The following is a 16,360-nucleotide window of genomic DNA, read 5'->3' on the forward strand; positions in this document are numbered from 1 at the left end:
TATAGCGGCGCCGTGATCAAAAGCTTGTGTGCCAATGTTGACATGATGAACTGATCAGCTGCTTCCTTGCCCCTCAAACTTTATTGTAGATCATAAATCATGCCTCTCACTTGGATAGAAGGACAGCAAGGACATATTCCAACAAGTTGCTACTGCTTTGACAGCTGATATAGGCCCAGAAATGGCGAGGTTGGTTTATTGTTTCTTATGAAGTCTGCAGTGAGTAATAATCCCTGATGTTGAGGGGAAAAAAGCGAACGTCTTGATGCATTTCTTGAACTAATGCGCCGTGTTTACTTAAAATGATCAAAATACGTAAATAATAAGTTTTACTATAAATGTGCCTGTTACTACATTACATATATACTTACTGCATGTATATAAAACCCCTAATGGATGTGTTTGGATGTTTTTAAGGGCTTTATAGGTAGAATTGAGTGCCTCCCATAGGCTCCGTTGTAAACTGACTTTTGATCGAATTTATTTACTAATTAGAATGCATTGAAAAAATAACATCTATTGTCATGTTTTTCATAATGATTGTCAATGATAGGCAAAACTCCGAAAGAAGTGCCGTTCTCCCTTACTTACATTACAACTACTGGTTGAATAGAAAATGTGTTTTTAAATGTCTACATTTATCATAATTACTTACTATATTAAATAAAAAATGCTCGTTGGTTTGAGGACATTGTCGGGCTCGTTCACGTACACAAAAATCTGTCCAGGAGAATATTGTTGTTCCGAAACAACATATAGTTGTCCCTCGTGTGTTGCTGTTAAATTGGAGTCTTTAATCTCGTTATATGCAAATATAATGACAATAAAGTAAATTCTATTCTATTCTATTCTATTCTAATTGGTTTCAAATATGATTTCAGTAATACATTTACGTGAAATGAGAATCTTTCATTATGTATCATGAAAACAATCATAAATATAAATAATAAACACTCTTGAGTCCCTTTTACACTATTTTAATCCAACATATTAATGCTGAAGCTGAGCCAATCAGTGACCATGATACTGAACAGCATGCTGTTATTGGTTTGGTCACCTCTAGTGGCTGTAGTATTGATATGCTTTGTTTCTTTGCTTGAAAATACTTAATTTAGAACCAAAAACTTGCAAATTGCAAAACTATGCTAAATTATCCCAAAAACGCCCCCGATGAGGTGAAAGTGCAATATTTGAAGCAAGATGTGGAGAGGGACGATGGTACATTCAATTATTTCTAATGTAAGCAGCTAAACTTTGCTAAAATGATATCATTAGCTAACACACATCATTATGTGCTAAAACTGAGAGCCGGGCAGGATATAACACTTCCAACACTTCAATGAGTTAGCACAGGGGTAGGGAACCTATGGCTCTCGAGCCAGATGTGGCTTTTTTGATGAATGCATCTGGCTCTTGGATAAATCTTAGCTGACATTAGTTAACACAGTAAATAATTAATAATTCCGCTGGTAATCACTGTATTAAAAATAAAGTTCAAAATATAAAACTTTCTTATGCATTTTAATCCATCCATCCGTTTTCTACCACACCTGTTCAGGAAGTCGCATTAATGGTAAGTAGTATTGCATTTATTTTTGATTAGCTTCAGATTAACAATGTTAGTAAAAAGAATAAGAGACTTATTGTACCCTAAAAATATTGGTCTTACTTAAAAATGCATGCATTTAGTTGTATTCAGTGTTGAAAAAATATTATATCGCTCTCACAGAAATACATTTAAAAATATTTGGCTTTCATGGCTCTCTCCGCCAAGAAGGTTTCCGACCCCTGAGTTAGCGCACCTTCTGGGCACCTGTACGAAAAGCCCCTTTACATAACTCCACTTATTGAACCATACATACATACACACATACAATTCATGGCCCTGTGTAATGTCAATAGTTGGTAGCAGAATAGAGTTTTTTTTATTAATTACTATTAATTAAATCATTACATAATGATATATTATTTGTTATAATGTATTACTAATAATTGTTAATATTGTTTCTACAACAAGTAAAACTACACTCAAAAATAAATACAATTTAAATAAACAATGTAGGTATCCAAATAAAAAAAAAGATGAGTTTGTATTCTTATTACTCATTTTAAATTATTTTTGTTCCGAATCAGGTTTTATGATACAATGGATTTCTTTAATGCACTGCAAATGGTCCTATTAATTACCCTACTCTATTTAATCAACAGCACAAGTAAAATTGGTTCCAGCTGAGTGGCACCGACAGCGACAGTACCGCTGCTGCAGGCGTCCGCTCAATGTTGTCATTATTAAGAAAAGAGCGTACAGAGGCATCCAAAACTGCGTTCAAGCTCACGCCCAAATGTATGAACCATATGGTTTTAAGCTTTGGCATTGTTTAACATTTGCAACAACATTGATGAGTCAGAAAAGCGGATAATCATCGTGGTTCCCCTTTAAAATGTCGTCTGTTAGAATCTTCTGTTGTCACTCTGTTTACAATTAACTCACCCACCGTTATTACAGCATAGTTTTGTTGCTGCTGCTGTGTAGTTTTTCGTTAAAGAGAGCTATGTTTTCTTTTCCACCAAATCATGTCCTCCATATCATTATTATATTTAACAAATAAATTTGTACCAACAGCCTCTCTGTTTTTGCAGAATAGTATATTGCCCCTTTATGTCTTCAGGTGACTGGGTGAGCGTGGAGGGGAAGTTCAGGTGTGTCTCTCTCGCTTGTATGTCCTGCTCGTGTCCCAGAAGCCCACTCGGCCTCTCTCCATCCGCTCACCTGGCGGACGGTACAGGGGACCTGATCCTTGTGTGGGACAGTCATCCACTGGCTTTCCTCAAGTACCTCTACAGGCAGACAAGCACACAAGACCGAGTAAGATTGTATACTGTATAGTGTCATGACAATAAATATGATTATGATTTTCTTCTTTTTTTTGTTAGTTTGATATGCCATTTGTGGAAGTCCACCGTGTGAAGGCTGTTCGCTTCTCTGTGTCGTCCAACGAAGAGGAGGGAACGTACAAGGAGGTACGAACGCCGAGTGAAGTAGAAGCAGCAGCTGCTGCAGAAGAAGGTGTGGAGGACTTAAGCAGGAGTGGATCTCAGCAGCACCTGACAGAGAAACCCGCGGGACATCCGAAGGCAACGTGCACCCCTCTCTGCGGGCTGTGCTGCAGAAAAGCCCCACATTTGTCCGTGTGGAACTGCGATGGAGAGATTCTGCCGTTTACCGATATCCTCTGCAGGTCAGCCAAAGCAATCATCCCACTATGCAAAGGTCTGTCTGCCGCCTGCTCCAAGTGTGTTCTTGTGCGTCAGGATTCACGGCCAGCTGGTGCGCCTGTACGCCAGAGGCATCGAAGACGCGGCGGCCATGCACGCCTGCAAAGAAGAAATGGTGAAACGTGAGAGACAATAATGACCAATGATTGCGATGAAGTGCCCGGAGAGGAAAGAGGAAGCGACACGTGAGCATGAACGGGTGTTTGCCAAATGTCATTTCACTGCAATTTTAAGAATTTATATAATAAACTATCTTACAAATGTGAACTTCTTGTCATGCATATAAACATATGATACTCCCATATGTTTGTTTGCTATATTTATGCAAAGTCGGTGTAAAACAATACAGGTGAATTGTTCCTTATTGTTGTATAGGCCTGCACAATTTGATAAGATCCAATACAAGAGTGACATTTTTAAATCGACTCTGTGAGAAATGTATTCCTATCTACTGTATATAAAAGGTGAGCAGAACCCGCACATTTCAGCAACCATATTTATAACCGTACATGTGCAGCTCATTAAATATCAATATGAATGTCATGCAAAAGTGATTTGATTGTAGGTGTGTATTCAGAGAGAAACTTATGAAAGGCTCACAAAGTTGCTGTTGCTGTTCGCAAACAAGTCGAGTCTTTTGAATGGTTCTTTCAAGTCAACGATGAGAACCGATTCGCAGTTGTAATTAGTTTGTTTGAGGGATGTTATTTATGAGAGTTGCCCATGCTGTCCCCTCTGAATCAAATCCAGAATCAAAATAAAAATCAGATTTGGATTTATGTATTGAATGAGTAATGGAATCACCGCTTTAGAGTCGTTCCAGAAGGATGTAGTCATGTGAACAATATCATGCTCACGCACCCACGCAAGCCTTTAATTTAGGGGAGGAGTTTAATTTGGACCTGAACCTACTCAGGCCTTTTAGCTGCTGTATTCGGAATTGGAAAGAGATATTAGCGGCTGGAAAATAAAATAAAATAAAATAAACAAAAAACAAATAAAACATAGTATTTGGATGCAATCTGCCGGGGTGATGACATGCAAGGGAAACCGGACATAGTGACGTCACCGTCAAAGAATGGGGAAATGGCTCCATCTTGTGGAATATTTACAATGGCAACAAAAGCCAAATTAGATGATCAATTTTTAAAAAACAATTATGTTTAAACTGTTGTAATGTATACATTTTGATTAATTGACAAAACCTGCGATGAGGTGGCGACTTGTCCAGGGTGTACCCCCCTTCCGCCCGATTGTAGCTGAGATAGGCACCAGCGCCCCCAGTGACCCCAAAGGGGAATAAGCGGTAGAAAATGGGGTCGCGGGGTGTGATATATATATATATATATATATATAATATATATATATATATATATATATATATATATATATATATATATATATATATATAAAGGGACAAGCGGTAGAAAATGGATGGATGGATATATATGTATACAGTATACAGTGGGGCTAAAAAGTATTTAGGCAGGCACTGATTGTGCAAGTTCTTCCACTTAAAATGATGACAGAGGTCTGTAATTTTCATCATAGGTACACTTCAACTGTGAGAGACAGAATGTGAAAAAAAATCCAGGAATTCACATTGAAGGAATTTTAAAGAATTTTTTTGTAAATTATGGTGGAAAATAAGTATTTGGTCACTTCAAACAATGAAGATCTCTGGCTCTCACAGACCTGTAACTTTTTCTTTAAGAAGCTCTTCTGTCCTCCACTCGTTACCTGTATTAATGGCACTTGTTTGAACTCGTTATCTGTATAAAAGACACCTGTCCACAGCCTCAAACAGTCAGACTCCAAACTCCACTATGGCTAAAACCAAAGAGCTGTCGAAGGACACCAGGAAAATACAGGTGCTGTTCATATTATTAGAATATCATGAAAAAGTTGATTTATTTCAGTAATTATATTCGGAACGTGAAACTTACATATCATTATCCAAGATGGCGGCGCCCGGATGGGCTGCGAAATCGCGGAGCTCCTGCTAAAGATGGAACACTTGGCAGAAATACCGGACAATTCTACAAACTTTATGGCTGGCTCACATCGTGGTCACTCCGTGATCACGTACGACCGCCAGACACTTCTGGATATGGACATATCGGGCCGTTTTGGACTGATAGACGCGTGCTTGCTAAACGTGCTAACTAGCATGGGAATAATTCGGCGGCTACATCCAGCGGCCTGTGAAGCAGGGGAGTATAGTAGCAGCGGGGGCCGTCTACGGAGCAGACGCCAGCGGTGTGATCGGAAACGCGGATGCCAAGCGGGGCTAAAAACAAAGCAGAAGGCTAATCCCCACAGAACACCACTTCCCTCCATCCTGAAGCCGGATTTAAATGGAAGATGCGAGACTACTGGTTTGGGTAGGGAGTCAGTTAAATTAGAACAAGTTTTTTCTGCTTTGAGTGTTTCAGAGTTGGACATGTGTTTTACTGAGGTGGCAAACTATGATGCGTGCAGTTTATCAAAGCAACAAACAAACAATCGGAAAATCCCCGTTACTGAGGTGGCTAACCATGATGCGTGCAGTTTATCAAAGCAACAATCAAACAATCGGAAAATTCCCGTCGTATCAATTCCTAGATATGGTCGTAATTATACTAAATGCACTGGGCATAATAAACACAATATTATTAATATTGCTACTAATAATTTGATCAAAAATTCCCTAAAACAGCCCACTACCTATAATATAGGTTTTTTAAACATAAGATCATTGTCTCCCAAAACGTTGTTAGTTAATGATATTATCAGAGACAACAATCTTAACGTCATCGGTCTCAGCGAAACCTGGCTTAAACCAAACAACTTTTTTGCGCTAAATGAGGCATGTCCTCCTAACTTTACACATGCGCATATTGCCCGTCCCCTTTAAAAGGGGTGGGGGGGTTGCACTAATATACAACGAAAACTTTAACCTTAGTCCTAACATAAATAATAAATATAAATCGTTTGAGGTGCTTACTATGAGGTCTGTCACACCACTGCCTCTACACCTGGCTGTTATCTACCGCCCCCCATAGCTCTATTCGGACTTTATCAATGAATTCTCAGAGTTCGTTGCTGATCTAGTGACACACGGCGATAATATAATCATAATGGGGGACTTTAATATCCATATGAATACCCCATCGGACCCACCGTGCGTAGCGATCCGGACTATAATTGATAGCTGTAGTCTCACACAAATAATAAATGTACCCACGCATCGCAACGGTAATACGATAGACCTAGTGCTTGTCAGGGGTATCACCATTTCCAAAGTTACGATACTCCTGTATACTAAAGTATTGTCCGATCATTACCTTATAAAATTCGAGGTTCAGACGCATGTTCGTCAAACTAATAATAATAATAACTGCTATAGCAGCCGCAACATTAATACGGCCACAACGACAACTCTTGCTGACCTACTGCCCTCGGTAATGGCACCATTCCCAAAATATGTGGGCTCTATTGATAACCTCACTAACAACTTTAACGACGCCCTGCGCGAAACCATTGATAACATAGCACCGCTAAAGTTAAAAAAGGCTCCAAAAAAGCGCACCTCGTGGTTTACAGAAGAAACTAGAGCTCAGAAATTATTATGTAGAAAGCTGGAACGCAAATGGCGCACGACTAAACTTGAGGTGCACCATCAAGCATGGAGTGATAGTTTAATAACTTATAAACGCATGCTTACCTTAGCTAAAGCTAAATATTACTCAAATCTCATCCACCGTAATAAAAATGATCCTAAATTTTTGTTTAGTACAGTAGCATCGCTAACCCAACAAGGGACCCCTTCCAGTAGCTCCACCCACTCAGCTGATGACTTTATGCATTTCTTTAGTAAGAAAATTGAAGTCATTAGAAAGGAGATTAAAGACAATGCGTCCCAGCTACAACGGGGTTCTATTAACACTGATACGATGGTATGTACGGCGGATACTGCCCTCCAAAATAGTTTCTCTCGTTTTGAGGACATAACAGTAGAGGAATTGTTACAACGTGTAAATGGAATAAAACAAACAACATGTTTACTTGACCCTCTTCCTGGGAAACTGATCAAGGAGCTCTTTGTATTATTAGGTCCATCAGTGCTCAATATTATAAACTTATCACTTTCCTCGGGCACTGTTCCCCTAGCATTCAAAAAAGCGGTTATTCATCCTCTTCTTAAAAGACCTAACCTCGATCCTGACCTCATGGTAAACTACCGACTGGTGTCTCACCTTCCCTTTATTTCAAAAATCCTCGAAAAAATTGTTGCGGAGCAGTTAAATGAACACTTAGCGTCTAACAATCTATGTGAAACCTTTCAATCCGGTTTCAGGGCAAATCACTCCACGGAGACAGCCCTCGCAAAAATGACTAATGATCTATTGCTAACGATGGATTCTGATGCGTCATCTATGTTGCTGCTCCTCGATCTTAGCGCTGCTTTCGATACCGTCGACCATAATATTTTATTAGAACGTATCAAAACACGAATTGGTATGTCAGACTTAGCCCTGTCTTGGTTTAACTCTTATCTTACTGATAGGATGCAGTGTGTCTCCCATAACAATGTGACCTCGGACTACGTTAAGGTAACGTGTGGAGTTCCCCAGGGTTCGGTCCTTGGCCCTGCACTCTTCAGCATCTACATGCTGCCGCTAGGTGACATCATACGCAAATACGGTGTTAGCTTTCACTGTTATGCTGATGACACCCAACTCTACATGCCCCTAAAGCTGACCAACACGCCGGATTGTAGTCAGCTGGAGGCGTGTCTTAATGAAATTAAACAATGGATGTCCGCAAACTTTTTGCAACTCAACGCCAAAAAAACGGAAATGCTGATTATCGGTCCTGCTAGACACCGAACTCTATTTAATAATACAACTCTAACATTTGACAACCAAACAATTAAACAAGGCGACACGGTAAAGAATCTGGGTATTATCTTTGACCCAACTCTCTCCTTTGAGGCACACATTAAAAGCGTTACTAAAACGGCCTTCTTTCACCTCCGTAATATCGCTAAAATTCGCTCCATTCTGTCCACTAAAGACGCCGAGATCATTATCCATGCGTTTGTTACGTCTCGCCTCGACTACTGTAACGTATTATTTTCGGGTCTCCCCATGTCTAGCATTAAAAGATTACAGTTGGTACAAAATGGAGCTGCTAGACTTTTGACAAGAACAAGAAAGTTTGATCACATTACTCCTGTACTGGCTCACCTGCACTGGCTTCCTGTGCACTTAAGATGTGACTTTAAGGTTTTACTACTTACGTATAAAATACTACACGGTCTAGCTCCATCCTATCTTGCCGATTGTATTGTACCATATGTCCCGGCAAGAAATCTGCGTTCAAAGGACTCCGGCTTATTAGTGATTCCCAAAGCCCAGAAAAAGTCTGCGGGCTATAGAGCGTTTTCCGTTCGGGCTCCAGTACTCTGGAATGCCCTCCCGGTAACAGTTCGAGATGCCACCTCAGTAGAAGCATTTAATTCTCACCTTAAAACTCATTTGTATACTCTAGCCTTTAAATAGACTCTCTTTTTAGACCAGTTGATCTGCCGTTTCTTTTCTTTTTCTTCTATGTCCCACTCTCCCTTGTGGAGGGGGTCCGGTCCGATCCGGTGGCCATGTACTGCTTGCCTGTGTATCGGCTGGGGACATCTCTGCGCTGCTGATCCGCCTCCGCTTGGGATGGTTTCCTGCTGGCTCCGCTGTGAACGGGACTCTCGCTGCTGTGTTGGATCCGCTTTGGACTGGACTCTCGCGACTGTGTTGGATCCATTATGGATTGGACTTTCACAGTATCATGTTAAACCCGCTCGACATCCATTGCTTTCCTCCTCTCCAAGGTTCTCATAGTCATCATTGTCACCGACGTCCCACTGGGTCATTATTGTCACCAATGTCCCACTGGGTGTGAGTTTTCCTTGTCCTTATGTGGGCCTACCGAGGATGTCGTAGTGGTTTGTGCAGTCCTTTGAGACACTAGTGATTTAGGGCTATATAACATTGATTGATTGATTGATTGATTGATATATCAATTCATTACACACATAGGGATATATTTGAAATGTTTATTTCTTTAAATTTTGATGATTAGTACTGACAATTACTGAAATTCCCAAATTCAGTATCTCAGAAAATTAGAATATTAGTTACGACTAGTACCAAAAAATATTTTTTAGAAATGTGGGCCAACTGAAAAGTATGAATATGGAAAGTTTCAGCATGTACGGCAATCAATAATTAGTTGCAGCTCCTTTTGCCTGAATTGCTGCAGCAATACGGCGTGGCATGGAGTCGACCAGTCTGTTGCACTCCTCAGGTGTTATGAGAGCCCAGGTTGCTTTAATAGTGGCCTTCAGCTCTTCAGCATTGTTGGGTCTGGCGTCTCGCATCTTCCGCTTCACAATACCCCATAGGTTTTCTATGGGGTTAAGGTCAGGTGAGTTTGCAGGCCAATGAAGAACAGGGATAACATGGTCCTTAAACCAGGTACTGGTAGATTTGGCACTGTGTGCAGGTGCCAAGTCATGTTGGAAAATGAAATCTTCACCTCCATAAAATTGGTCCGCGGCAGGCAGCATAAAGTGTTCTAAAACTTCCTGGTAGACTGCTGCATTGACCCTAGACCTCAGGAAACACAGTGGACCAACACCAGCAGATGACATGGCACCCCAGACCATTACCGATTGTGGAAATTTGACACTGGACTTCAGGCAACGTGGATTCTGTGCCCCTCCTGTTTTCCTCCAGACTCTGGGACCTTGATTTCCAAAGGAGATACAAAATTTACTTTCATCTGAAAACATAACTTTGGACCACTCAGCAGCAGTCCAGTCCTTTTTGTCTTGAGCCCAGGCGAGACGCTTTTGACGTTGTCTCTTATTCAAGAGTGGCTTTACACAAGGAATGTGACAGCTGAAGCCCATATCTTGCATACGTCGGTGCGTGGTGGTTCTTGAAGCACTGACTCCTGCTGCAGTCCACTCTTTGTGGATCTCCCCCACATTTTTGAATCGGTTTTGTTTGACAATCCTCTCCAGGGCGCGGTTATCCCTCTTGCTTGTACACTTTTTTCTACCACATCGTTGTCTTCCCTTCACCTCTCTACCAATGTGCTTGGACACAGAGCTCTGGGAACATCCAACCTCTTTGGCAATGACCTTTTGTGTCTTGCCCTCCTTCTTTAAAGTATCAATGGTCATCTTTTGGACAGTTGTCAAGTCAGCAGTCTTCCCCATGATTGTGTGTCATACGGAATCAAAACGAGAAACCATTTAAAGTTTTTTCCAGGTGTTTTGAAATAGTTAGCTAATTAGAGTGTGGCACCAGGTGTCTTCAATATCTGACCTTTTCACCATATTCTAATTTTCTGAGATGTTGAATTTAGGGTTTTCATTGGTTGTCAGCTATAATCATCTCCTTTTTGGCAAAAAAAACACTTGAAATGTATCAGTCTGTTTGGAATGAATGTATACATTCTACAAGTTTGACTTTCTAAATGGAATTAATGAAATAAATCAACGTTTTCATGATATTCTAATAATATGACCAGCACCTGTAATTGTAGACCTGCATCAGACTGGGAAGAGTGAATCTACAATAGGCAAGCAGCTTGGTGTAAAAAAATCAACTGTGGGAGCAATTATCAGAAAATGGAAGACATACAAGACCTCTGATTCTCTCCCTCGATCTGGGGCTCCACGCAAGATCTCATCCCGTGGGGTCAAAATGATCATGAGAACAGTGAGCAAAAATCCCTGAACCACACGGGGGGACCTGGTGAATGACCTGCAGAGAGCTGGGACCAAAGTAACAAAGGTTACCATCAGCAACACACTACGCCGACAGGGAATCAAATCCTGCAGTGCCAGGCGTGTCCCCCTGCTTAAGCCAGTGCATGTCCAGGCCTGTCTGAAGAGAGCACATTGATGATACAGCAGAGGATCGGGAGATTGTCATGTGGTCAGATGAAACCAAAATAGAACTTTTTAGTATAAACTCAACTCGACGTGTTTGGAGGAAAAAGAATACTGAGTTGCGTCCCAAGAACACCATACCTACTGTGAAGCCGGGGGGTGGAAACATCATGTTTTGGGGCTGTTTTTCTGCTAAAGGGACAGGACGATTGATCCGTGTTAAGGAAAGAATGAATGGGGCCATGTATCGTGAGATTTTGAGCCAAAACCTCCTTCCGTCAGTGAGAGCTTTGAATGGTTGACCAAATACTCATTTTCCACGATAATTTACAAATAAGTTCTTTAAAATTCCTACAATGTGAATTCCTGGAATTTATTTTTCACATTCTGTTTCTCTCAGTTGAAGTGTACCTATGATGAAAATTACAGACCTCTGTCATCATTTTGGGTGGGAGAACTTGCACAATCGGTGGCTGACTAAATACTTTTTTGCCCCACTGTAATATATATATATATATATATATATATATATATATATATATATATATATATATATATATATATATATATATATATATATATATATATATATATATATATATATAAGGGGAGTGGGAAAAATCGAATCGAATACGTTGTGCGATTCAGAATCGATTCAAATTTTTAAAAAATCGATTTTTTTTTTTTTTTTTTTTTTTTTTAAGCAATCCAACAACCCACTACACAGCAATACCATAACAATGCAATCCAATTCCAAAACAAACCTGACCTAGCAACACTCAGAACTGCAATAAACCGAGCAATTGAGGAGACACAAACACGACACAGAACAAACCAAAAGTAGTGAAACAAAGATGCATATTATCAACAACAGTATCAATATTAGTTATAATTTCAGCATAGCAGTGTTAAAAAATCCCTCATTGACATTATCATTAGACATTTATAAAAATGAAAAAAAGAACAATAGTGTCACAGTGGCTTACACTTGCATCGCATCTCATAAGCTTGACAACACACTGTGTCCAATGTTTTCACAAAGATAAAATAAGTCATATTTTTGGTTCGGTTAATAGTTAAAACACATTTACATTATTGCAATCAGTTGATTAAAACATTGTCCTTTACAATTATAAAAGCTTTTTTTTTTTTTTTTTAATTTACTACTCTGCTTGCATGTCAGCAGACTGGGGTAGATCCTGCTGAAATCCTGTGCATTGAATGAATACAGAATCGTTTTAAATCGGAAAAATATCGTTTTTGAATCGAATCGAATCGAAAAAATCGATATATTATCGAATTGTGACCCAAGAATCGATATTGAATCGAATCGTTGGACACCCAAGATTTTGCAGCCCTAATATATATACTGTACATATATATATATATATTACGAACGAGCCAGTCTTTTGAATGGCTCTTTTAAAGGAACGACTTGTCAAGATCCGGCTTTCTTCAAAGAGCCATATATCCATCTCTACTGATTAGGTGACCCACTAGTTTACCATATGTTGGAGCCAAAAAGTTATTTCTATAACAATTTTCTAAAATTGAATGAGATACGGATTTTTTATTTTTATTTTTTACTTTTTTTTTTTCAGTTGTAAATTAAAGGTGTCAATCTCAAGTTTTTTTTTTCCCGATTTGAGTTTTCTGCAAAAGCTTGGAGAGGATAAGAAAACTAATCTTTCTTTTTAAATGTATTTCAATGTTGACAGAAAACAATTGAACTACGTGCAGCTGCAGTTCTTAACCAAATAATGTTTGGTTATTTCGATGCAACATGCTATTCCCTTTTTGAAGTCATTCTACAATAGCTAAACTTTAACATGTGCATGTCACCTTGACTTGTGGTGCCAAAGCAGGTTTTCCATCAGTAAACAATGTTAATCACACGAAGGTGCAACATTTTATAATATGAGGCAATTATACTGTACATTTGGTCATATTATATATGTTTGTGGCGCCAAGAGGCCCTCGGCGTTGAGACGTAGCTATTATGTGGCCCGCCATGAACATGAGATTGACACCCCTGCTTTTCAGCTATAATCCATTGTTTCAAGATTTAGATTTTTGAAATATGTCATAATCTGTTAAGTGAATATTGAGTAAAATAATTATACTTTTTGACTTCAACTCTTCAAAGACATTTATATATTCTTAAGGGACAAAGCTATGCAAATACAATCTTGATATGTATTTAAGTTCAGTAGTTTTCATCTGGTTGAGCTGCAGGACTTGCACCATCACCCCGTTATGACATCACAGCCCTTGGAGGGGCTCAGTTGGTAGAACGGCCGTGCCAGCATCCTGAGGGTTCCTGGTTCGACCCCCAGCTTCCACCATCTTAGTCAAGTCCGTTGTGTCCTTTGAGCAAGACACTTCACCCTTGCTCCTGATGAGTTGTGGTGAGGTCCTTGCATGGCAGCTCCCGCCATCAGTGAGTGAATGTTCAACCCATTTACCATTTTAGTAAAATAGAATATTTTTTATGGTTATAGTTGACCTGCAGAGTAAGAGTAGTACCTTAATTTACAAGCTCAATTGGTTCTGTGACAGAGCTCTTAACTCAAAGCACTTGTATCTCAAATTAACTTCTCCCATTAAAATGAATTTAAATCAATTTAATTAGTTCTTGACCCCCAAAACAGCACAATTTAAAAATGTGTCATTTCTTTTTAAAAGGAAAACTAACTTTGATTGATGTTGTATTGACAATAGTGTACTATTAACAACTACATTAGTTTTATGAAGTAATGTAACAATAATGTAAAGCATTTATCTTGGAAAATGGACTTTGACATCATCTTTGTTACACCATCAGCAGATTTTCCATATTCGTTTAGATATTATTTTAACATCCTTGCCAGGCGTTGGACTGCTTCAGTATGATGCAGACTAGCAGTGATCCACTCTAATTGCTTCACCAACTATGTTAGCTACCTCTCTTTGTTATTATGTATATTTTCTGCTGGATCTCCTCTCTATTTTATGCTGCCCTTTTTTTTTGCTGCAGCTGTTACATATACTGTAATATTGTACATGGTAATTTGTTATGTATTGTATATATTATATACAAATATAAGATAATAATATAATATATCTGTATATTATAAATGTTATATATAATATGTAAATATTACATAAGTTATGTTATATTGCTACTATGGTACATTTTTTTGTCTACTTCATACCTGAATTATCATTTCCATCTTTACCCTTTCCATCCTTTGAAACTGAGCTATTGTGTGGAACAATTTCCCTTGTGGATCAATAAAGTCGGTCATGTTTTATTTTTATTTTTTTAAATTCATATTCCACTTCTTCTCAGCACTTCCTTCGCACTAATTTTTTCCCTTTCTCATTGTTGGAAAACAAATTTACGTCCGTTTTTAGCTATAAGCCAGGGGTGTCAAACTCATTTTAGATGGGGGGCCACATGGAGAAAAATCCACTCCCAATTGGGCCGGACTGGTAAAATCACGGCACGATAACTAAAAAAATAAAGTCAACTCCAGGTTGTTTTCTTCTTTTAAGTATAGAACAAGCACATTCTGAAAATGGACGAATCATAATGTTGTTTTTTTGTTTTTTTTTACTCTTACATGTTGCGGTTGATGGTATTCTATCTTTATTTGTCGTAAATTATGTGATAATGTTCATCAGTCAACTCGTTGGTGTTCAGTTTCAATCCATCAAGATAAAAAAAATATCAAAATCAAATTACAGGATGTTATTTATGTAGTTCGATCGTTTTCTTTGACTGGTGCACTACAGCGACTTGCCGTCAGGGGAGGCAAGTGAGGCAGTGCCTTACCTGCCAAGAGGTGGCCTAACCATGAGATGTTCCAAAATGAAGTAATCAAATAAAAAAAGTTTTAAAATTTCTCTTTTGGTTTATGTTTTCTATGTGATTTAGGTGTTGTTCCTGTATATTTTGATCATTTTCATGGTCAAAATCGTGGAAATTCCATGTTTCCTGATTAAAACAATGAAGCAGATGAGAAGTGAGGCAGACACAGGCCGTGCCTCCAGGCTACACACAGTGTGTATTGTGTGTGCGAGGGGGCGCATGCTTGTTGCCATGTGGAAAAGGCAAGGCTTGATGCAGCAAATACCTCTGCCTCAAGATAGGGGGCAATATATTGTCAACTTGCAGTTCAAAGCCTCAGCAGTACTCTGACTCGCCACACTGGGAGAAGTGGGGGCGCTCAAGCTAGCAAACACAGGTCTCTCCAGCGGAAGACAGCATTTTTTCCTTTTCTTTTTTTCAACTGTATTTAGAACAAACATGGCATTTATATTAGAGTAAGCCAGCGTTAGTGGGTGTTTTTGTCAGATGCAAAAATATTGTTTAATTTTTTGGAATGAAATTGAATTAAATGAATGTTTCTGCCAATATGGAGAATTATATACTGTATCCAAGATGAAATACTTCTCTAAACTGGACTTTAAGACAAAATGAATGCGATCATACAAAGTACGTTTTCATGGAGGATAGCTATTGCTGCTACAGATACGAATACAGAAAGGTAATATACACTCGCGATACTTGATTTATTTTGTTAAAAGCAAATGGGACCAAAAAGTATTTAATAAAAACTTTATCAAATAGTTTTTGGACCCTTTTATCATATAATATCATTATGATGAAGTTTTTATGAAAGCGAATAACTCCCTTTTTTTCCCCTGTAACTTTAATGTGCATCCTAAATCAACAATGACTAGAGCTGCACATATGAATTTAACTAAAAAGAAAAAAAAAGTATGTATGCCTCACCTGGTGTTTAGTTCACCGCAAATCACTGGTGCACTAACATGTGGTTTATTGTTTTTGTTACATATGTAACTAATTTTATTGCAACATCTAGTGGACATATTTAAAACAGCAGTTTCTTCCATTCAAAAATTTCAGCTCAATTTCAGCGAGTAAGTGTTGCCTGCTTGCAACTTAAAACACAATTGACGGAGAGACAGCTCTCCGTTAAGTTAAGGTACACAGTGTAAAAAAACCTAATTCAGTGTTCTCATACAATTACAATAATTGATTACTATTGGTCACGTTCTGATCAAAAAATTTCCCATGGAATCACTTGCACACAACTCAAATTTATAGTTAGATTTATTATTGGAATGTCGAGCAGCACA

The 16,360-nt window shown here is 38.8% G+C and overlaps 1 protein-coding gene across 4 annotated transcripts in view; it reads left to right on the plus strand.

Annotated features, from left to right (window-relative positions):
* The window catches only part of zgc:158263 (ceramide kinase family protein), a 26,745-nt gene extending 23,202 nt beyond the window's left edge, over window positions 1–3,543 (plus strand). For all 4 annotated transcript variants that reach the window (XM_061903453.1, XM_061903455.1, XM_061903454.1 and 1 more), the window contains 3 exons: window positions 2,670–2,866; window positions 2,935–3,239; window positions 3,313–3,543. In XM_061903453.1, coding sequence (XP_061759437.1) covers window positions 2,670–2,866; window positions 2,935–3,239; window positions 3,313–3,412 — 602 coding nt within the window. In that variant the 3' untranslated portion in view covers window positions 3,413–3,543. The remainder of the gene's footprint in view (window positions 1–2,669; window positions 2,867–2,934; window positions 3,240–3,312) is intronic.
* The last annotated feature ends 12,817 nt before the right edge of the window (window positions 3,544–16,360 follow it).

This window comes from Nerophis ophidion, linkage group LG06 (genome assembly GCF_033978795.1).
Source record: "Nerophis ophidion isolate RoL-2023_Sa linkage group LG06, RoL_Noph_v1.0, whole genome shotgun sequence".
NCBI lineage: Eukaryota > Metazoa > Chordata > Actinopteri > Syngnathiformes > Syngnathidae > Nerophis > Nerophis ophidion.